General features: G+C 45.1%; 1 protein-coding gene across 1 annotated transcript in view; it reads left to right on the top strand.

Annotated features, from left to right (window-relative positions):
- HPS1 (HPS1 biogenesis of lysosomal organelles complex 3 subunit 1) overlaps nucleotides 1–24,973 on the top strand; it is a 314,105-nt gene that overhangs the window by 133,759 nt on the left and 155,373 nt on the right. The window contains exon 7 of the mRNA XM_078643558.1: nucleotides 6,245–6,405. Coding sequence (XP_078499684.1) covers nucleotides 6,245–6,405 — 161 coding nt within the window. The remainder of the gene's footprint in view (nucleotides 1–6,244; nucleotides 6,406–24,973) is intronic.

A 24,973-nucleotide genomic window follows, 5' to 3' on the forward strand; every position in this document is an offset into this window, starting at 1 on the left:
TTACAGAAAACTGCAAAAATTGATCAGGCCTCAAATTGTGATATACATGTTGATTCGGGTTTCGTTTGTGTGTTAGAAACATGACCTCCTAGGTTCCTAGAACACACTGCTTGTTATTTACTTGAGAAAGACAAATATGCTGTTTGTATGTTGTCCTCGCCACCTGAACTGACTTAGTGGCAGCAGACGTAGACAATGTATATGTCTCAATACTCCTGCCTGTTTTCATCTAACTAAGGTGATGCAGAATGAAAGCAATCAACCCCAACCATGAAACTAATTGCTATGACTATGGATCAAACAACAGATAAAATCAAAATATTTTCTAGATGTTTACTTTATAATCTCTGAAAACCTTCTGAAGATGTACTAATTTGCAACACTACTACAGGAACTACACCTACATACAGAGTACATTTATGGCTATTTTGGGTTTCAAAAAGGATTCCAGAACTACTCTTGAAAATCAATAGCATTTGCAGACTGCAAGGAATAGTTCTCAAATACTTTGCGTTGCATGCTATACCCAATGCATAACTATGTTCACATGCATGAATGTAGCAACTGTATATTAAAGCCCTGTCCAATGTATGTGGGAAGGTGTTCTTTGAAGAGGGGAAGGCGGTGGAGATCCAATCCATTAGATAGAATTTGTTTGTTGTCCTTTCTCACCCCCACCCACCCTCCTTCAGCATTCATTAGCAGAGGTTGATATGAATTAACAAATGTGGCGAGATTGAAATGTTTACAGCTGCTTACTGAATTGTATGAGGCAACATTGTGTCACCCCCTTTTGGTCATTTGATTGTTAATATCTGATGTGGTATGCTTTGCTGTTAAGAAAAGATATCAGTAACAACAAAGGGTAAGGCTCTATCGCAGCAAGGCTGAGCACTTTTAAACCAAACAACCACAACAAATTGCCAATACTGCTGTTCATTCTAAATCAAATTCTGAAAGATGTGCGGATCAACCATCAAACCATCTTAAAACTCATCAGTAGCTTTTATTTCTCAACACCTATTTTTACAACATTTTCAGGATTTTTCAATGTAGAAAATATATCGACACTATATACATAACTACTATACAAAAAATCATACGCAAAAGATAATATGAAATTCAAAAATTCTCACCATTCTCGCCATCCCACTCATTACACATTCATACCTATCAAACTACTAAAGGAAACAATATTACACACACATACTGCACACCAAACATTGTTGTTTGCAAATCTTTTCTTGTTTGAAAAATTGACTGTACAATTTTTACAAAAATATTTACATTTCATAAACTCATTAGATTGAAATTAATTCAATTTTGATGAACGTGCTATTTACACAACACGCATGTTTGGTGGCTCCATAGGTCTACGCGTTTCAAACCCCCTAAATTCTAAGGGTTCTCATCAGGACCAAAACCTCACTAGAAAAAACAATAATCAGTACTTAACCTTGCACTGTCTTTATGGGAGCACACCCAGTCTTCAGTCTAAGCTAGCTTACCTCTATGTGAGCTTGAAACGGATGTCATAAATGAATCTCTTTCAGGCGGTGAGTCTAATACTACAGTGAGGAGACACAAGAACAGAAGGAAGCAGTGACCGTCCTGTCAACACGGAATCAACATTCATGTCACACCAGTGCATGTTACTTACAAATGAGTTTGGCAGAGTCGCTACTGATAAATGTGGTTCATCGAGGATATTGGAAGCACCCCTTTTGTATCATGTGGTCAAAAGCCGAATGTGGGTGGGGAAGCGGAACGATAATTGTGACCGTTAGCGGGTTCGGACATATAGGAAGTGCGTCCGTGTTGAACTCTCGGGTGTTACCGTCGTTCCTTACCTCAACCAATTGGGTTTTGTGCTACAACTCGCGTTGTAGTCTATGTTAGTTGTTCTACTTGGGTAGTCTAGAACATAAAAAATGTATTTCTATGAATGGCTATTTTTTTTTGGAGAGATAAATCACATCTCTTGTCGGAGGACACAGAGAAACGGTGCCTCACCTTGTCGCAGATCTCTTCCCTTTCCAGTGCCTAAGCCAATGAATGTGCCTGGAATTTGTAACGTCATTTCCCGTCTTTAAAATGTGAATATATTCGCTGCTGGTGCTGGGATATGTAGTTCACTTTGGTACGGCATCTCGTTTACACCGCAAATCCAGGGTTCGAGTCTCTGGCGGGCTAGTCGTAGATATTTTATCCAATGAAATAGCCTTCGACATATCCTCCTACAATTATTATGCCCACTGGGTATTTCTACGGGACTTCCACATTTTTTTAGGTGCTTGAACACGGTTGTCTCGCATTTATGAGTATGGGGTGTGTGGTTTCAATATGCCATATTACGGTTTCTGCTATAACTCGAAGGTGAATATATGCGGCGTATTACAAACCTTGGAGGTTTGTGAATCCGGGCCATAGTGATCTGCTCCTGGCAACAAACAGTTCACATCTCTGCTCCTGAAAATAAGGGAACTCTCAACTTTTCACCTGACAACCCCCAGTCAAGTTCAATTCAGTGCTCCTCATAATAACCGACCACTGCATTACTCTGTTTTTGATAATTACTAGATGTCCACAGGGCAAATCTAGTAATAACCAATGCTACCAAGAGCTATACTTCTGATAATACCCAGACGTGTGTAGAGGGGTCGTGAAGAATGTGACCAGTCCTGATATCTGTTTTCAAGATGTGCTTGCTTGCAGATTCTGATAAAAATATCTAAACAATTATTTTTAATGGTTATGCAATTGCGAAGTCGAATTTTTAGTAAAACTTGGAGAAAAGTAACTTTTACAAAGTTAGCATCTACCTGCCTTACCTGTCATTCTAATTAGCATAATTCTCTGCCAGCTCTCAACCTGTGGTCAGCCTTGAATAGGTGTAAAATGCCTCCCAGTAACAAAAAATAAGTTGACCTGAATGGGCAGAGATGACCACTCTGAACTCCACAGAATATACATGGTGGGGACTGTGGGAATCCTATTTCATACTAGAGTGTCAAATTCTGCTTCACATGTCTGTTGAGCCACATTCAACTATCGGGGCACACTTGAAAGTGAGAGAACACGATGCCAAGTCCCTTCTTGTGTATTCACTGTCTGGTTGCCGGAGGACCGTGGTTCTTCCTACGAGACATCTGCCTATGAGTTTGTTGTGGGTACAGGGCCTTCCTCAACTGGATTTTAGTGTTAGATTTGGGAGTACACTTGAAATACTATAGTAAAATCCCCACCCACACACACCCAGCCCTTAGAGCCCAAGTTTAATGTGGCTGAAGACTTTCAACATCTTGAAAAGGAGTTGACATATAGCATTTTGGGCTTGTTTGCAGAATGCAAACAGGAGCTTCTGACAGAGTGGATAGGGTTGGCCCTGGGAACTTTTACCACCATTGGTTAGGGTGTCCCAAGGGGTTACCCTACCCACCTAGCTGGTTCCAGGCATAAATGTGGTACTTCTGGCAGCCACCTGAGAACACTTTCTTCACCTGTAGAAGATCAGAAGAGTACTGAACCTCCTGCCTGTAACCTGAGAGAAACCCTTAAGAAATAGACCTGCCCCCTCATGTAGCCAGGGCAAAGAAGTGGACTACAGGGGTCAGTTGGCTGGCATTCTGTGTGACTACAGGGAGATAAAAAACTATGAGAGGCCTTTTTCTAGAAGTACCCAGCTGACCAGTGGCAACTCGTCTTGGACTGGACCCAGCTATTGGCCTCTGCCTGACACCCTGTGAGTCTCTTAAGTGCCTCTCTTGATGTCTTGTGGGGGGTAGAGTTAGAAGCATACTCCTGTAGTTGATTGGGGCTTACAAATCTATGTTCGAACGTAAAATATTTTACCAGAACAAACCTGGTTGGTATATCTTACCTGCCCCCATCATAGCTGGCCTCCAATGGCACCTAGGTCCCCATCTCCTGCTTTTATTTCATATAATTTGCACTTTGTGCCTTTTGGTGGTATCTCTACTTAGAACTTAAAAAATTCATGTCTCCATGGTGATGCCAGTTGGTTTATTATATTTACTCTTTTTTTTGTAAATCAATTTTGGGATTTTTATTGATTTTCATTACTGCATAAATCCTTTACATATTGCCCTCAGTTAAAACTTTCTGCTCATGACACAGCTACCATGGGGTTGAGCTCAGTTTAATTTATAGAGTTGGAAGGTTCACCCCGAGAAGGGTAGTGATTATTCCTTGAGGTGGGTAGTCACCCTCTCTAAATGATAATAATTCAATCTCTTGTAGCAACCTTCTACCTCCTGAGTATGGGTGGGCTGAACTAGCAAAGTTTTACTCCACGGAGTTGCATAAAAACTCAGTGAGATTCCATGTAGTTCTGCGAATGGAAAGAAATCACGCTGCTCGCGCTGTTTTTTTAGCACTGGAAGCTTGTTCTGTGTTGTAAAATCAGTGTGCAAAAGACACACTATTGATGGATGGAATCGGTGTGAACAGCACCACGCAGTGCATTAGAAGGGCACAGCTTCTTTGCTGCTGCTCAAGTATATTTTCAACTCGAGTGGCAGCTTTCTCACCGCAAATGGTTGTCACTGCCTGTGTTGAGAAAATCTTGGCGAGTGCCCTCCTAGCGTCTAAAGATTGCACTAGGGGATGGCAATTCTCGTTTGTCAACGTATCGTTGCCGAGCCATGCGTAAAAAAAAAAAAAGAACTCGTCCATGTGGCAGTTGTCGGAATTTAGCCTGATCTCCGTGTCAGTGGCAAAAACTCTGCCGTCAGAGTGGAGTTTATCTCTCAAACCCTACTCCTAAGAAGGCCTAGCACCTGAGCAGTGCAGGTTGGTGAGTGCAGTAGAGAGACCAGGAGCTTCTGTTGATTGTTGACATGGCAGTGGTGAGGAGAGATATATGTCCAGGCAGCAATGGCTACTTCCTGCACTGTCTCTCCAGGACACCGTAAAGAGGGAGAGGGAGAGGAAGAGGGAGAGGAAGAGGGAGAGGAAGAGGGAGAGGAAGAGGGAGAGGGAGAGGGAGAGGGAGAGGGAGAGGGAGAGGGAGGGAGAGAGAGAGAGTGAGAGAGAGAGAGAGAGTGAGAGAGAGAGAGAGAGTGAGAGAGAGAGAGAGAGAGAGAGAGAGGAGAGAGAGAGAGAGAGAGAGAGAGAGAGAGAGAGAGAGAGAGAGAGAGAGAGAGAGACTGACTGACTGACTGACTGACTGACACTGAGACTGAGACTATCCTTGTGGAGACTTGATTGCACAGTGGTGACCTGAACCCAGGTCCCCATAAGGCAATATCTTCTAAATGATTAAAAATTACTTCAGGAACATCTGTGTCAATTTTTACAACTTTTGTAAAAAATTGCCGTGGGGACCTGGGTTTCATCAAGTGTGTTTATATTTTTGCTCAGCGCTACACCTGTAGTAAGTCTAATTATGCTCTGCTAAATTTTCCAGTGTCAAATGGATAATCATTAAAAGCCATCTTAAGTGTGCCTGGACACAAGCAGCTATTCATAAATGAATTACCTATCATATATTTAAGTACGGTATTGAAATAAAATATTTAGCCATTTGTTCATGAATGTATTCAATCACAATAGACTATTTTGGAACAAGTTCCTTCATGGATAGTAACACATGTTAAAGTCCCCATAATGATGGTTCTGTGCGTGCAATTACATTTACCTATATGTGCATTTTTGAAGCAGGATCCTGTAGAAGTATTTTTTTCTTAACATTTTCCGCAATTAGTGCATCTTAAAAACATTGGGAAAAGTTAGTCCTCACAAGGCGGGTATCCACACATAGTCACTACATGGATTGTGTGTGAGTGTACTCGTGTCTGTCTGTTTACCTGTCTTCCTTCCTTCGTTCTTTTATTGTCCTTATTCACTGAACTTTTCCCAAACATACATTAGAATGAAAAAAGTAACAATTGGCATGTAAAATTTCAGTAGTCAACACTTCCATCTTCACTTTTAAACTTAAAGCTGCATAATTTTTACCATCGATTATTTATCATATGAAGAAATTTTTCCTTTATTATATGTCAAACGTTACATCATGAATGGGTCATTTTAGTTGGTCATTGAAAAGACCAACTGAGATCGTGGTACAATTATCCTTCACTGCTCTTGATTTTGCATAGGCTTAATAAACTAAATACAATTGCATTATACTATGCCTCTCTTTGAACCATGTGACAACCAGCTTGTGATCCTTAAAAGACATTCTGAAGTTTTAGCTGTTTACTCTGTGCTTTCCTTGTAGGCAGTAGAGCGACTGATTCATCCGCAGCTGTGTGAGCAGTGTATTGAAATTTTAGAACGCCAAGTTGTCCAGCAGATCAATGGCAGTTCTGAGCGTGGAGGTGAAGAAGTTATGCATGCCTTTATCTTGGTTCACAGCAAACTCCTTGCATTCTTTTCTAGGTGAGCTTTGTTCCTCTCTGGGCATTTATTAGATTGATTGTGATAATGTTCAAATTCTAATTACTTTCTCATGCTCCTACTTAGCACCAGAGGGGCGAGCTACCCATCCTGAAATGTGTAAGGTATATTTAGTTACATATGCCTGATAACAAAAAAGTATATATTTTTATCATTTTGTTTACATATCTCTCTTTACATGTAAGACTAGGAAACTGTAGTTGGTTCAAAGGTTCAAAAAACACTATATTTGGATAACATTGTATTCCTAAAAGCACAAAGAAAAAACATACAGGTAAAAAAACATACAGGTAAAAAATATACAAATAAGGGAGTCATAAAAACAATTTGCAGCATACAATATACAATTATCTTTAAGTTCGTAAAAGTTCAGTAATAAATAATGTAAAAGCTCAAGAATTAGACATCATTTGACGTGCTCGAACTGCAATTCTCAAAAAAGTGCCTATGCGGAAGACCAGCTCTTCATCATCCAGGGTAAGTAGCCTCAAATAGGCGTTTTCCAAGCTGATGGGCATATGCTTTTTAAAATATGGAGTTAAGAGCCACTTAATATTCATCTTTTTGTCTGGTAGATTGGTGCCGGGTTTAGCTGCTGTGATTTTGCTGCTCCCACCTATCATAAAATAGATTGGCCGCTCTGACCATCACATGGACAAGGTATGCGATCAAGGTCAGAGTGGGGGCCAAGAGCAAAACATACTACAAATTTGATGGTGCCTGCCCTTAAACAAAATGCTCCTCTCCCAGTTGCTCATAGGCAGGGTAATGTAATTAGCCAGCGGGTGTACAGAATTTACTACGACCATGTAGCTATGGACAAGGAATTTTTTTAATTCCTTTTCAATCCTTTCTGCTCTGTAAAACGAGTAAAGCCTGCTCCTAAGCTCATTTTTGTTCGTAGTCATTGCTGTACTAGGATCTGAGAAAATTCTTCCCTTGTTGATGCTGCATAGGCACTGATGGTTCCCTGACAGCCATGGTATGTCCTTCCCTTTCGCACATCCTGTACAATCACTGATAATCTCTCATTAGGGATGCAGCCGGGTTTTTCCAAACCGATTACCAAAAAAGGGCTGGGCGGGCCCTAAATGAAATTTAAGTCAAGTTCCCTATAGCAAGTATATTGGGGTGTGGAGATTGGGACACCTAATAACTTCCTGCAAAATCTGTTCTCTTCCTGTTGGATGCAGGTACTCTTGGCAAATCCCCAAACCTCAGTGCCATACGTGGCTGTTGGCACTCATTGGGACTTAAAACATTTTTAAATGGCTAACATGGCTCCTGTTCTCTTTGGGCGTGGAAGACTAAGAATGGAGTTGGAGGCCTTTGAGAACTTGCTCCTGGAGTGAGCCATATGCTCAGTCCATGAGCCGTTCGCTGCAAAGACCACCGCAAGATAAGGAAAGGTGCTAGTGCTCATCAGCTTCTGGTTACCCATAGATATGGAACTAAGTTGGCATTTCTTTGGACCATGCTACATTATGAAAGACTTTTTAAAGTTAGTGCATAGGTCCAGGGTGTCCATATGGTTGATAAAACCCTGCACAAGGGTACGTAAGGAATTCGGAGTGCGGCCCATGAGGACCGCATCATCCGCGTAGAGTAGTACAGGGAGTGATTTTCCATTGATTTTTGGGACGTCTTGAGTTAGTGATTTCAGTGTTTTATACAGTCCATTGATGTAGATAATAAAAAGGAGGGGGGTCAGGAAACATCGATGTCTGACACCCCTAGCTTCATCAATGGCTTTAGTGACCTCACCCCCTCATCCAATCCTCACCCAGGCTTTAAGGTCTTTGTGAAGGTGTGCCAAAAAATACACCAGGGGCTCATCCAATCTATAGGTCAGAAGGATAGACCAGAGCTTTGACCTGTTAAAGAGGTCAAACGCAGGTGTCAAATCCATAAAGGCCAAGCAGATTAGAGAGTCCTCCAATGGTGTATTTGCCCATAATTAGATTAAGATTAAGGCATTGTTCGTTAGTACCCACCCTGCTTCGGTAGCCCAGTTGACATGGATCTAAAATTCCATTTTCCTCAGACCACTTCAAAATCTTGTTGTATAGGACTCTACCTAAAATGTTTAAAGTGTTATCAATTAGGGAGATAGGTCTATAACAATTGGGTTGAGAACTATCCCCTTTTTTTTAAATCGGAACAATAATGCTTGTGGACCAGGAACTGGGTAGCAGAGCGTACATTAAATTGTTAAAAACAAACATGTAGTAAGCATAAGGATCCAAGCATTCATCAATCCCCACAAACCATTCTAAACATCTGAATCAGGAATCTGCCCTTGCTGCAATATACAAAATACAACCAAGAAGAAGCTTGGGCTGCTAACTTAACTCGGCAAGCATGCTGCTATTTACTCCATAATCTACTGAGTCCTCTTCTCCGGAATTTCTTCCTACGTTGACTTTAGCAGAGCTGTCATAAAGTCATTCGCCTTCTCCTCATCTCTACTAATATTCTCCAATGGACTACCCTTGAACCAAGTGTATTTTATCCTCAGAACTGAGCCTCCGAGGATCCTGTGTACAAGACAATAGGTTGCACTACAGAAAAACCCCAATCTCGCTTAAATCTGCTTCAGAGTTTTTCTAGTCATTCTTAACCAGATACTGAAACCTTCCTGGTTCTCAATCATTCTTGGATGACAAGCGCTTAAGCACAAACCAACCAAACTGGCCAAACAAGGTTCTGAGCAGTGTTGTGTGATTGTTCTAAATTAGTTTTACGGAGGCTATAAAGGAAGATGCAGAGTAAAGGAAAATACTTAATGACAGTTTGGTAGGATTTATTTGATGTAAAGATCATATCAAATTCCATCCAGTATGTTAAAATGTGAATTGTCTTATCTCTGTGACCGCATGTTAAAGTGTTTAAGGAGGTAAAGCTATGGCAGCAGTGTGAGCAGATGCGCTCTCCTTTCACCCCTCTTCTGATACCGAAGAAATAGAAGAATTTAAACACCACAGCACTGGAAATTGATCGACTCAACACCAGGAGTCACACCCTCCAATAAGATAAGAAGATTTTCATCAAGTTTATACCCTATGTGACTCATGGAGCTGGAGAAATGGGTTACAGAGCCTTGCCCTGCAGATACTAACTCCGAAGACAGTAACACAAGAAGACACAGGCCTTCTGATGTGAAATAGAGCAGGTTGTGATGGATATTGCAGAGCAGTGAATCCAGGCAAGAATCACTGCCCTCAGGGGAGACTAGGAGAGTAAGAGTATATGGTTTGGACTGGGACAAGTGATCCCTAACAACCGCCACGTGGTGGGGCCTACACAGCTCCCTGTGCCTGAGAAGCAGGGACACTGATATACAGTGACTGCTGGAGAAAGCAGGTAGAAAGGCTAAAGTGGACCTTTGGGAATCCTTTCAGTGCACGGCTCTAGAAGGAAATGTGAGGGTCTGGCTGCCTAGGAAACAAAGACTCTTCCACCCTCCAATGGTTCTTTGAACATCACCGCTTACATCACTCTTTGAATATGGGATACAGTAGCAGAAACTGTTTCACATCCTTTCCCTCCCCGTGTCCACTGATTCATTTTAATATCTAGTGCATCTTAGCCCTCAAGGAAAACCCATTTCAGAAATGTTGTAGAATAATTGCACACCTGTTTCAGGAAGAGTGGGTTAAGTCCCTTTCACAGTGCAAAACGGCATTCTGGCTTGATGAATAAGAAAGGTTAAACTTTCACATTGGGCCTTGACTCGAGAATAAGAAAAGGATTGGGACAATTTCAGAAACTGATGTCCAAACTGATGGGCACCAAGGGAACAGTATCCCATATGTAAGCAGCACTTAATTCCTTTTCACAACCCTCCTGGGCACTTATGTCATCATAGGAGCAAGCATTAGGCAAGGAGATCACACAGAAACAATGGAAACCCTATAGTAGGACTATACACAGAACCTTGATATGCGTTAAAAATAGAGAAAAACTTTCAAAGACACATATGTGTTTTGAAGCATGTATGGCTATTGAAACACTTGCTCTTCACAGTCCTGCCATCAAAGTATTGGACCCAGTAGTCTTTTTCACAAAATGTTGTATGACTTCTTCCTTGTCCCAGAATCCCTCAGCACAAAATCTCCATCTCAGATAGTTTTCATCTTCCATCAGGCCTCGATGTTTGGAATGCTGCTCCAAAGTTGAAGCAGGTGATCATGTCAATAGACCTTGGCTAGGTTTCTGTTTCAGGTCTACCAGCTCTAGATAAGAGCAGTCCCTTGCATCAAACAGATTTGATCTTCATCTCAGTTTTTTCAACTACACTCATAGGGTACCTTTGACTTGATGTTTCCCGTACGAAGCCTCAAGCGGAGTCTGTAGAATACACCAGGTATGGAGAACTCTAATTTTTGCTTCTGCCCTCTCTGTAACCTGTGACTTTCCCCAGATCACAGAGAGTTCAACTGTGAGGCCGGTCTCTTGTTCCCCGTAAGAAAACCCTTAAACAATGAAGGGAGAGATGCTGGCTGCATTACAACTTGCAGCTCAAAGGCCTAACAAGCACAACCAATACTTTCAGAATCCAGGATATCCAAGAGCCCAGGTTCAAAGCATAAGAAATCAAAGTTGTCAAGGCATATTAATCTAGATGCAGGCTTGGCATTGAGCAAGGCAGAGGATGCTGACTCTCATCATGCTCCAGTTACGCCGACGAATGTGGGCAAGCCACGCTCAGCTTCGAAACAGCTAGCTCTATTGGCATCAAATATTCTTTTGGACTGGGTTTCGAAATCGATTACACCCCATCACTTTGTTGGCAAGCCTACCCAAGTTGTAGAGCCAACCAACTCTAACCCCGAAATCAAGTCCAAGCCTCTGCCAACACCCTGGACTCAGACCTCTAAGGGATCAATACTTGAAATTCTCACAGATGTTCTCAATGAACAACAAAGACACTTCTTTAGTCATTCACACACAGGGAGGATTGTTGTTAAGCCTCCGGCTCCAGGTCGCCTCACTTTACTGAAGAAGAGATGTCTGGCTTCTGAAAAAGAGACTCACTCCCCTCCACCACAAAGTGCCAAAAGTGTCTGGTACATAGATACTAATCTCCCTTGCTTTTCACCACTGCCTGTGGAGAAGTGTGGCTCTGGGGTTAGAGGCAGCAGACCCGGAAGCTGAGATCGGTCCTGGACCAGGGTTCAATTCCCCGCCTCGGCGGGTCTTGGGCTAAAAATTCCACGGACTCGATAATTCTCGTCCCGGTGCCTCCTCGACTCACGGGTTCACACTCTGCGACTCTGGGCAATAGCTTGCTTAATCTCCACAACGGCCCCTCGCGGCGGGATGCCTGGCTTTCACCTTGTGGATACCCTGCTATCTCACAGGGGAATACCAGGAAGGGTTCCCTAAGCAAGCGCCGGGAAACCCACTGCGGGTAGCTGTGCGCTTTATAAGCTCAACTACATTTACATTTACATTTACCACAACTCCTTCACTACCTCCTTCCCTACCATCACACCTTCTGCCACCTAATGCCCAGGAGACTAACTCTGATCTTGGGAGCCCTTCTTACCCTCAAGAGACAGGCGAAGAGCCATCCTTTGGAGGAACCTAGAATAGTGTAGAAAAAGTGGTGAGGAGCTAGTTGCTGAAGGGCAAACAATCTGCAATGCTAACATTAGATGCACCTTAGATGCAGTGGACACAGCAGCCAGGGATATTAATACTAGCATACTACTCTGGTGGCATGTTTGGATTAGACTGTCTGCTTTTTGCCCAGAAGTGCAACATCACCTTTGTAAATGTAACGGGAAGCATCAGTTTGTCCCTCAGCTTGATCAGATGCTTGAGAAAATGTAAAAAAATGGGTGCTGTACAACCCCCTCAACAAAACCTACATGCATTGAAATGCATTGTATGAAGGCAGGTTCTGGAGGTCACAAAAAAAAGCACATTTAAAGGGTGATAACAGATTTTAGATTTTCATTTGTTGGTGGCCCAATACCAGTTGCAGGAATTGTGGAGTTTTATAAGGTGATTTTACCCAGTGAAAAATGCTGACCCTCTAGTGGGATTTGATTAACCATGTTTGAGACAAAACTTTTCTCTTTCATGATTTTGTCATAGACGTTGTGGATGGTGATCAAGAAAATTAAATTAAGAACATTTTCTATAAATTTCCTTCCTCAGCCATGTGAGAATAAAGTCTAATATTCTGAATAAATCATATAATTCCAACAGAAGCAGTAGCTTGTCAGTTGATTCCCCAGTGTTCTACAGTATCTTCCCACTGTGTTCTAATGAACAACTAGAATGCTAACATTCTACATTTACGACAGAAGTGGAGCACACTTGAAGCTCTCTTGATGGATTGAAATCTGTAAAACGGAAGCATTTCCTTTAGAAATGAACAAAAGGAGGGGGTTTGTTTTGTTATAGAAATTATGGTTTGTGCTCTAACAAACTAAAATGAGGACACATTTGTCCCTCAGCTTGATCAGATGCTTGAGAAAATGTGAAAAAATGGGTGCTGTACAACCCCCTCAACAGAACCTACATGCATTGAAATGCATTGTAATGAAGGCAGGTTCTGGAGGTCACAAAAAAAGAGCACATTTAAAGGGTGATAACAGATTTTAGATTTTCGCAATATGAATCATTTGTTGTTGGCCCAATATCAGCTGCAGGAATTGTGGAGTGTTATAAGGTGATTTTACCTAGTGAAAAATGCTGACCCTCTAGTGAGATTTGATGAACCATGTTTGAGACAAAACTTTTCTCTTTCATGATTTTGTCATAGACGTTGTGGATGGTGATCAAGAAAATTAAATTAAGAACATTTTCTATACATTTCCTTCCTCAGCCATGTGAGAATAAAGTCTAATATTCTGAGTAAATCATATCATTCCAACGGAAGCAGTAGCTTGTCAGTTGATTACCCAGTGTTTTACAGTATCTTTCCACTGTGTTCTAATGAACAACTAGAATGCTAACATTCTGCACTTACGACAGAAGTGGAGCACACTTGAAGCTCTCTTGATGGATTCAAATCTGTAAAACGTAAGCATTTCCTTTCGAAATGAAAAAAAGGAGGGGGTTTGTTTTGTTATACAAATTATTGTTTGTGAGCTAAAATGAGGACACATTTGCGATGAGTTTTCAACTGTATTTCTCTTCTGTCAGTAAAACATTCTGACATTCAGATTGAAACATACTTTCAACATTAGCAGCAACCTGAAAGTTAACTCCCTTTTGTGCTGATATTGTTCTTCACAATGCTCTAATAAATAACCAGAGAACTAACATTTGCATTTATGACAATAATGTGGCACACCTAAAGCCATCTTGATGGAATCAAAGCATTAAAATCTAAGCATTCCCTTTGTACTTGAATACAATTAGGGGGTTATTTTTGGCATATGAATTAATGGTTACTGCTTAAGAAAGCTAAAATGAGGATAAGCCAGTGGCAGGGGCAGTAACAGCACAATAGAGTGTGGAGGGAAGGAGGTAGGGTGCAGGGGCACGCACATGGACTATGGAGGGGAAGGGAGCTGGGGCAGGAAGCTTACCATGGAAAGCAGGCTAATATGGGCAGTGTCAGCACAACAGCTCACCGAGGGCAGAAGGGAGGGGGCAGGAGCATGCACATGGCAAATGGAGGGCAGTGGCAGCAAGTTTTAAACGAATGTTAGGTGGGAGGTGGTAGGAACTCATAGTCAGTAAATAGCCGGTAGGCGTGAAGAAAGCAGGGGGAGCATGCTGATCATGGAATACAGGGTGTTATGAAAAAGGGCAGCACAGTGGACCTATGTGGTCAGGGGATGGTCAGTGACAGCAAGCTGATTATTAAGTGCAGGCCAGCAGGTAAAGCACAATGGACCACAGAGGACAGGAGAGAGGGGGCAGGGCATGCACTCCGAGAACGGAGTGCATGGTGATGAGGGCAGGGGAGGCAAGCTGACCATGGAGGGCGGATCTGCGTGGCAGGCACAGCAATCTGACCACGGAGGGTAGGCGGAGGTGGACAGGTGCATGTAAACAGAGGGCAGACAGTAGGGGTAGGGCAGGGGCAACAAGCTGACAAATGAGTGCAGGTGGGATGGACAGCAAGCTGTGCATTCAGGGCAGGCCAGCATGAGTAGGGACTGAACTACAGACAATGTGGTGAGGGCGGGAGAGGGTACGGGTATTTACAAGGAGAATTGAGGGCAGGGCTGAGTAGGCCAGGGGCACAGGCCCCAAGCTAGCAAATGAGAGCAGGCAAGAGTGGGCAGGGACAAGCAGATGGAGAGCAGAGAGTTGAGGGAGACAGGGCAGGAAAGCTGCCACATATCCAGCTGGCTGGCATAGGCAGGGAATGTACAGTGAACCACAAAGGCAGGATGGAATGGGCAGGGGTACACAAATGGATAACGGAGAGTGGGAAGGGGTCAGGAGCAGCAAGCTTACCAGAGAGGGCAGGCCGTCCTCGACAGAGGCAGCACAAACAGACTACAGAGGGAGGGAGCATGCACTCAGAGGAGGTAGGGCAGATGGGAGTGGTGCAGGAGTAGCAAACTGTCCATGGAAGGCAAACTGGCATGGGCCAATGCAGCAAGCTGACAACACAGGGCAGGCAGGTGGGGACAGAGACAGACAGACAGAGAACAGAGGGTTGGCCTTGGGTGGCTCCTCCTCTAAGGTGGAGGAGCGTTGCCCCACTGCCTTTCAGCACTGCAATAAAGGAAAAATAAAATGATAATAACTTAAGGTTATTATCATTTTATTTTTCCGTGCTCAGGAGTTTTGCAGGGCGGAGCTGGGTAGCGCAAGGGGGAGGAGTGGTGGCACACTGTAAGTGCGCATGAATGTTTGGCTAGCCGTTTTAGGCCGGACAAACAGTCATGCGCACTTTGCACGTTCTCACATCCTGGGTGGAGAACATGCCCAGGCTCCCTGTCCCTGTCTGAGCATCAAACCACGACACTCAGATGGATGTTTTTTTACCCCCTTCCCCCCACCTCGGCCCACTACAATTTCCCAGGAGCAGCTGCCACTGTTGCAGGCGGAAGGGTTACAGTGGCAGCAAGCCGCCTATCATGTGCCCTCACCAGATACTGCTTATGTAGTCACATATTACATCACTCATGACATATTCTGTGACATCATTGATAACAAGTGACATCTAAAATGATATCATTGATGACAACGCTCTGCATGGCGGGGGTGCACGTTCTAGTTACTTCACTTAACTGTAACTGGTGAATTTCAGTGATTTCTTTAGAGGTTAAAATATAATGATTTAACTGACATTTTCACCTATCTATAACGTCACTTTAACCGTTGGCTTTTCAGTGACATATTGTATTGTATTGGATTGGGATTTGTAAAGTGCCGGAATCACCCCCGAAGGGGTATCTCCACGCTGTAGGAAAGACAAAATACAGGACAGGCACTAGCAGTAGCAAAAGTAATTTAGTAAATATACCATACATGTAATGCTCTTTTTTCCAACCTTTAATAAAAAGGTGTTTAACAACAACTACTTAGAGCTCAAAGTCAACCATGAATAAACCTTGATGCCATCACCTTACACTAACTATATATGTCAAATCCCTTGATTTCTAGCTCGGCTGATAAACTTCCCTTCAACATTATCTCAGTAAATTGTACAAATTGTCCTTATTTTGTTATTATGCAAAATAAAAATGTAATTACCTTTTTCTGGTGTATATCTCCATGTATTGTATATGACCATTGATGCCGAAGATATCCTTCTCATCAGTCTGCCTATTACCTTCAAAGGACCCATGAAATCAGTTATCCAGGTAGAAGCAGGACTGATCGCAAATAATTAAAATATTTGGTGACATTACACCGTACTTTACACTGCCTTCCCATTCATTCACACTTCCTTTTCAAGGCCTGCAGTTTCATCAATATTGTCACCACAAAAAAAGTTAAACTGATTTTCCAAGATACTCCTGATTCTGGGTTGCTGCTGGAACCCTTTCAGCTAAGGCTAACCCGTTTTCAAATCAAACAGTATTTCAAGGAAAATATACGTATTCTAGTTTTTCACTGTAGGTAGTTGAGGGGGGGGGCGCAGTTATATTTGGTGACAACAGGGATAGCTGATAAGCCTTCTCCATACTTTGTGTGTCACCTAAATGAAAGACTTAAGAGCCAACCTAATGTGCACAGAATGGCGGAATACATTGGGGTACCCAAAACCTGTAGCCCAAAATTCCACATTGAAAATGATAGAATTTAATGTATCGCACTTTGATAATCTAACATGCAACTGGCTGCATAGAATATACCCATCGGTCCGCAATGAGTGTCCCAGGTGCGGTTCTGGCAATGCTTACTGTATGCACTATTCCTGGTTGCTGCTCAACCAGCACAAGAGTTGAACTTGAGTAGTGCATGCTATGGTGCAGCTGACAACCAACACATTTCGCCTGTTATGAATCAACACATTTCTTCATAGACACAGAATGAGGAAAACCCCTTGATACATCTGGCCCTTCATATTTTACACTGAGGTTTGGCTCTTGGGTTTGGGACGTGGTACTAGCCATCAGACAGGATCAGACACAATACTGCTTAAGGCCTCAGACAGAGTTGATGACAGAGCTCCGTCAATTAGCACAAAGGAAAAATACTAAGAAGGGGGTTCTTAACTCCCTTACTGGGGGGGGGGGGTGGTGGTGAAGGAGCTCCGTGCCCACCCGCACTAATTCCTTGAAGAGATCCTGCCAATCCCTCGACCGGCACCAAACAAGCGCACCGTTTGGCTGCGGAGGGGAAGACGGACACTCGGTTCCCGGTCTACCTCTTGGAAGACCGTCCTGACCTCTGATATCGGTGGTGGCCGGATAGCCGCTGCCAGTGCGGCAGCGACCTGAAGCGCGGATCGTGGGAGCCGACCCAGCTGGAATTGGGCTGGGAGCAAGCACAGACACCGCTGGGTCTAGATACTGCCAGCGGGAGCAGCGTTGGTCGCCTACCTGCTGCACCTCAGCGGCCCTGAGACCGGAGACCAGCGTCGCGTGAGGCGCTTTGAGTCCAGAGGTAGGCCCGGGTTTGGCTCCCGGAGGATTTCGGTCTGGTCGCCGTGCCCTCCCACCTTCAGACGCAGGGGCTGGGGTGCTGTATTGCTGCTGGGTCGCCTGACATAGGCTGCCTTTTGCCCTGGAGAGGGGGCCACCCCGTGAGGCGTTTCATGGCCTGAGGTGAGCCTGGGGAGTGACGACTTGCAGATTGATTACTATATATAACAAGGGGAACCCAAAGTAGCAATAGGTCTGGGACCTTGGGAGTATGCAATATTTCACGAAACAGTGGTCCCAAACTTCAATATCAATTTAAAAACAGAGATACAAATAGACCAAAATTGGAATCTTTGTTCAATGTCCAGCCGGACATGTTTTAATAATAAATACAATCAGATGTGGCAAAATATCTGACAATTTCCAAGTGGGACACAAGCCTGTGTCCAACTACCACATATACACAACCATAGAAAAACAAACAAATACAAGGCAGGAGAAAGTCTGTAAATTGATCAAAAAATTAGAACAGACAATTATTAATTAAATACACTTTCTGTGATTTCACAATAGAGAAGTATACAAATCATCAACTGTAAGGTGTCGACGACGTTTCGATCCTTATTTAATTCGGGACCATCATCAGGACATATCAATACATGCCTTTACAAACGTGGGCTCCTCAGATTTAGTAAAAGGGTAGTGAAGCACTATCGTCGATAAGAAAGCAGATGCTTTTGTGTTGCACTCCAGTAGATTAAAGTGACGGCTCCAAAAGAGGGGAGTCTTGTGCGTTTTGACGACGAAAAAATAAATAAGTAAAGCTTCCACCCATGGAGTTGCTCAATTAATTTCCGGTCATAAACCGGTAGCATAGAGTGGAGCTCCCGTAATAGGGGGTCTGATGCATCCAATACCAGAATAAGGTACGTGAATGAGATAATACTCAATTGCAGATTGAGGCCTGGGCGAGGAGCCCCTCTGCCGTCAGACTTGGGGGGGCAGGGGTGAAGTACTGCTGCGTTGCCGGCTGTCCCCAGGCTGCACCATTGGGCGTGTGGAATCCTGAGATGGGCCCCGGGTGTGGCTCCCAGAAGATTGAGGCCTGGTCACGGTGCCCCCCTGCCTTCAGACTCAGGGGCGAGGCGCTGTACTCCTGTGATGCGATACCAAAGGGGATGATGGACGGAGCATTTGAGCAAATCAGACACTCATCCCCAGTCAACTGATCTGGGTTTAATCCATCACCATTCTTTAGCTCACTCCACCACCCCAGTTCAGACATGGCCATATGCAAATCAATCTGACCCTGTGCCTCATGGGAACAGTCCAGCCCGAACTGCCACGGGAAACAAGCATCCTGGGACTGGTTTCGCATTCATAATCCTCATCAGCCAGGCTATCTTGAACCCAGTGGTAGAGTGTGTAGGATGCCTGGGATTAAACCCAAATCTGTGACTGGGGGTAAATGTTTTGCCAATGTGCAATATTCCGTCCATCAGCTTGTGTGTTTTGCTGTACTCCTGTGATGTTGGCTCGCCCTGCTGCCTTTTGCCCTGGAGAGGGGGTCGCCCCGTGAGGCGCTTCCTTGGCCTGAGGTGAGCCTAGAGGGTTGCCACGTGATGAGGACGATGGATGGATGGCGCTCCTGACCAGGGTTCTAGTACCGAAGCGGAGCAGAGGATGCAGAAGAAAAGTCCTGCAGATGTAATCTGGTTTTCGTAGGTTTTCTGTAGAAGGCGGAAGGGAAGGAGCTGGAACTCTTCCTTCAAAAGTGGATTAGGGAGGCCTTGCCGACCGCTGAGCTTTTCTCGGTATTCATTATGGAACGTGCGCATCGGGAGCTCGCTGCGTCCCCGCTACCAGGGGCCCCACCCAGGACGCTCTGATCCTAAACTATAGGGATAGAAACTGTATCCTTAGAGCAGCACGTCGAGAGGGGGTTCCAATGTTTGAGAATCAGAAGATACTTATCTTCCCGGATTACAGTCCCATGGTTCAACAGCAGAGGGCATCCTTTCTCAGGGTAAAGCAGAAATTGTGAGCCATGAACCTACAGTATAAGCTTCTCTGTCCAGCAAAATTGAAAGTTCTCCATAATAAACGTGCACATTTTTTTACAATGCCAGAGGAGGTGTGAAATTGGCTGGAGGTGCAAGGAGAGGGAAGGGTGCTGGGGGGGCCGGTGGGGCCAAGATCCTCGCTGTGTCCTGAAGATGGAGCTGGTAGTGGTCGTATGAGAAGACAAAAAAAAACAAAAACTCTAGATCAACCCAGAGAGTGGTGATGCAGCGGGACGGGTCCCTAGAACTGAATGGGCCGAACCAGAGAACGACGGAAGGAAATACCCCAGGATAGATTTGGAGTCTCAGCGAGCTGAGCGTGATGCGGCCAGAGCATTGGTGGAAGTTGTGACTGCTACAGGTTCCAACTCCAGTATGTGTGAGGTTGTTGTGGATACCCCTCAACATACCGGTCCTGCATGAACGTTCTTAAAATGGACATCACGATGAGTGAAAGACCTAAGATTCAGGTATCGTTGGGACATAAGGCTATAGTCTCATCTTTTTGAGAGTGTTTGGGATGACACTTGGGGTACCCCTTTTCTCCTGTGCCTTTCTCCTCCCCTATCACGGGGGGGGGTTTACTTTCCTTATCCTGGCGTGGGGTGGCTGGATGGTACAAAAACATGGTGCGGGTGGGGGTCATCATCTGCCCTTCCCCATCTTTCTCTTCTTTCCCTAAATTCCTTCTTTCTATTTCAGTTTTTTCACTTGGGGTAGTGTGTGTGGGATGCTTGGTTTGGAGTGACCGGGGTATGTGTGGGAGCAATTGTTGATTGGGCTTGGGTGGCCCGGCTGATGGACCCTGGTGGTCCAGGAGGGGCGCAGTCCTTTTGTCCCAATAGTAGAGATGATCGATATGTTTATGGATCATGGGAAGACTTTGGCAGCCTGCTCAACAACCCCAAATATGCTGAGGTGATTCTTCCACGCTTACTGAAGGCATTGCGGGAGGCTAAACAGACCGGAGTCCTACTCCACTCTATGCGCAAGGCACAACTTGTTATGCTCCCCAAACACGACAAAGACCCTGAAGACCGTGCTGCATATCAGCCTTTATCTATGTTGGGAATGGATGCTAAACTATTGGCCAAGGTCCTGGCTCTTAGACTGCGAAGGGTGGTGAACTCCTTGGTGCATGAGGACCAATGTGGGTTCCTGCCCGGGAGGGGACGCATATGAATCTGTGTAGATTATTACATGTTCTTCACTCTGTGGCGGATACAGATATCAGGGTGGCAGTAATCGAGCTAGATAGTGAAAAAGCTTTCATTACCCTTCAGTGGGATTAGGATTACCTCTGGGAGGTGCTGTAGAGAATGGTGTTTGGAAGTGACTACATAGAATGGGTCAAACTGCTGTATCATAAGCTGATGGCTAGGGAGACTTGTGTTGGAAACTATTGAAATTGACACGAGCACATGGCAGGGGTGCCCATTGTCTCCTTTACTGTTTGCCCTGGCCATGGATCCTTTGGTGACCAAATTGCATAGGGATATGGCTCTAGAGGGTATATAGGTGGATGGTCGTACCCACAAGGTCTCTATGCATGCCAACAATGCTCTCCTCTATCTGCCAGAGCCAGAGGAGGCACTCCCTGTGGCTCGGGTAATGTTGAATTCCTTTGTGATGTCTTCGGGCCTCCTTATCAACTGCTAGAAAACCATACTGTTTCCGCTTGCTGCACTGGCAAGGTGTACAGTGTAAGATCTTTCAGTGGTTGGCATGGACAGGAAATGTGATCACTTCTGGTATCTGGGATTGAAGATTGCCCACCATCCAGAGGCCCACTATGATCTGAACATGGGGAGGGTCCTTGATGGGCTGCGGATATCAATAGCATTCTAGAATAAGTTACCACTGTTAGTTATGGGGAGGGTATCTGTATAAAAAATTGTAGTATTGCCTCGCTGTCTTTACGTGCTCCAGAATTCATTCTGCAAAATTCCGAAGTCATCATTCGACACACTAAACAGTTTCCTTACCTTCATGGTCTGGGCTGGAAAACAGAGCAAAGCCAAACTGGATGTGTTGAAGTTCGATATGGACAAGGGCGGGCTTGGGCTGCCAGATCTACAGCTATATTTATTATATGGCTGGTCTATTGCAATATGCCACTTAATGGTGTATGGGGGAGCGTACAGTTGAGACAGACTTACTGGTCAGCTGGAAAGATGGGATCCAATTGCAGCAACTCCTTATGATGGGCTTTAGAGTCCTTAAAACATGCCCACATATAATCCGTAGGGTTACGGACGTCTGGGAGCAGGCAGTGACTTTGGTGGTTAGAAGGGTCCCACATGCTTGTGCATTACCCTTACGCTGGTTAAAGGGCTTTCAGAAAATCCAGTGCATTATGGATCTCTCGATATGGTAGGAAGGGGGATGTGAGACGATGAGGGTTCTATATCAAAATGGTACCTTTATGACATTTCAGGAAGCACAGGACTGGTTCCAGGTATCCCCGGGGCAGTTTTTGCAGTACGCCAAAATAACGAGTACCCTGCGTCAAATGTGGACAACGTTCCCTGATGAACCAGGTGAGTGCAGCACACTGGTTACATTGTTGGACCCTGGTTCTAGTCGGGGGCTCATCTCCCGAATCTACACTACACTGAAAACAGACAGGGGGTGAACTTAGACAAAATCAAGGCGAGGTGGGATGAGGATCTGCTGTCTCTTTGACGGATGGTGAATGGAAGAGAGCACTGGCACAAGTGGCTGAAACCACTGACTGTGCACCGCACGTGTCTTAGTCCCCAACGGCGAGCACGGTTCACACCTGGGTGGTCTTCCACATGTCCACGCTGTGGCACAGATCCCGCCACGTTTTTACATATGGTCTGGAATTGTCCACGCCTGCAGTTGTACTGGCAACGGGTGGTGTTATCTCTGGGCACGGCCACGGCGGTGCGTATCAAAACATCTATATAGCACTGTATTCTGGGAGTGCTTCCGACGCCTAAGAAAGGGGCTAAGATGCGCCATAAATGTGCGCTCCTAGGGCAGGTACTTGCAAAACGAAGACTAGCAATCCACTGGATACATCCTGGTCCACCGGTGTGGAAGAAATGGAGAGATGACTTGCAGGAGTGGGGAGTAGCAGAGGAATGTCGCCTCAAAGCAGTACGGACTGATGAGAATGCTGAAGCTGATCTCCTTGGGGGCAAATGTTGACCGAAGTGTCCACAACAGAGTATGAGGGCGAGACTGTAAGCACACATAACTCAGCGAGCACTGGGCCCGCTTCAACGCCTCCAGGTATAACACTCTCACACGCATCCTCTCACACCTTTATTCCATAACCTTTGAATAAGATGTGAGTGTAATGCAGGTTTCTTACCTAGATTGGAGGTATTGTGCCACCTGTCGGTAGCTGCCGCAGGGGATGAGGGGGGGATGGGGGATGGAGTAGTTGGGTGGGATCAAGGAATAGAATTTGCATTCTTGGTTGTGATTTTTTTTTTATATTTCTTTTTATTAAAATTTAAAACATAAACAATAAAGAAACAAGTCAATACAATCGTTACAAATGGTGAAGCGTCCTGCGGGAAGGAAGGCACACAACCTTGGTACAGTCAACAATATAGGATGGGGGAGAGCAAGGGGAAATTGCAAGTCAGGAGACATTTTAGCTGAAACAGTAGTAGGAATGTCGGGTCAGGGGGAGGTGGAGTGGTCTCAACATGTGTGGAGGGAGGTGTACATATTTCACCCCGATAGGAGTTCCACTGGCCCCAGACTTTTCCCCATTTTCGGGGCCTGCCACGTGCCACGTATGTTGTCTTCTCTCTAAACATACACCAGTCCATGTTTTCCTTCCATACCAGAACAGTGGGTGGCCTCTGAGAACGCCACAATTGCGCAATATCTCTCTTGGCTATCATATTCCCGAGGGTCACCCACTGAGTCTGAGCCACATCATAGTCAGTCGGCTCCCAAACATTCAACAAACATCTCCTAGCTTCAGGCAACAACGCAACACCCGTGACCTCTTCCATAACCGCCTGCACTCGGTTCCAATAACTTACAACCGCCGGGCACTCCCAGAGTATGTGAAGACAATTGCCCAGTAGACCGCATCCACGCCTACCCATCCCGTCCGAGGAATACCCCATACTAATAAGACGAGGACCAGTCACATAGATCCGGTGGAGGATTTTAAGCTGCACAAACCGGAGACGAGCCGGAATTGCAACCTCCTTCGGCGAGGATACCGCTGACTGCCAGTCTTCATCGTCCAACTCCAGACCATCGTCGGTCCAGGCCTCTCTGAGACGGTCTAAGAGGGCAACCCGATTATTTATCAACTTTTTATAGATCAGCGAAATTGTACTGTCGGGGACATGCCCGTCCAGTACCCGGTCTTCAAGTGGGGATGCCTCCGGGATAGTGGTACCCGACGGAAAGACCGAGGTCAACACGTGGCGAATCTGCACATAACGGAAAAACTCCCTATCACTCAACTCGTATTCCGCCTTCAACTCCTCAAAAGTCTTGACCCTGTCCTTGACCCAGACATCATTCACTCTGCAAATACCAATCACGTCCCACCTATCAAAGCCTTTCGTCTTCCACAGGGAGCCAAGCCTCTCGGATGCGTAAAGTGGAGTCGCTCGAGTCAATCTATCTTTCCATACCATTGCAGCATTCGCACGATACCATTCTTGCACCGCTATCTTAGTTGGACCTGTGAGCATCTTCCCGGCAGATTTTGTATAGAGTGCCCTGTTGTAATCCCCGCCAGGCAACAGCCACTTGTCCATTTCGAACGCGGGGTTCGACGCAGGACCATACGTGCCATGATTGATTGCCCCCAGCTGGGAGGCCCAATAATAGTGCCTGATATCTGGGAGTGCGATTCCACCGTCGTACCAGGGGAGTGTCAGCTTGGCAAGGGCAATGCGGGATCGCCCGCCCCATATCAGTTGTCTCTGTAGACCTTCCACCTCTTGAAAGTAGCTCGCTGGGATAACGTCAAATGTATTTTGTAACGCATATAAGAACCGGGGCAGTGACATCATCTTAAATAATGCTGCTCGTCCGAGGGGAGACAACGGAAGCTTGCGCCAGGCCACAACATCAGTCCTTAGGCGTTGAAGTGGGGGGAGCAAGTTACGTTCATAGCGGACCACCGGATCTAGGGCAGTAAAGACCCCCAAGTATTTGAATCCCGCCTGCACTACCTGTATGGGACAACCACGCGGCAAGGGAGGAGATTCACCCGAAAGGACATATACACAAGACTTAGACCAGTTAATTACGAAGCCGGAATTCTTCCCGAAAGAATTTAAAACATCAAACAACACTATCAGCGACTTCCGAGGTGACGTGAGGTACAACAGGATATCATCCGCGTAAAGTGACACTCTGTCCTCAAAGTCCGGGGTCCACCGAATACCCTTCATCGATGGCTCCCACCTCAGCCAGGCTGCCAAGGGTTCCAAGGCGAGGGCAAAAAGAAGCGGAGAC

Source organism: Lissotriton helveticus, chromosome 5_1, assembly GCF_964261635.1.
Source record: "Lissotriton helveticus chromosome 5_1, aLisHel1.1, whole genome shotgun sequence".
NCBI lineage: Eukaryota > Metazoa > Chordata > Amphibia > Caudata > Salamandridae > Lissotriton > Lissotriton helveticus.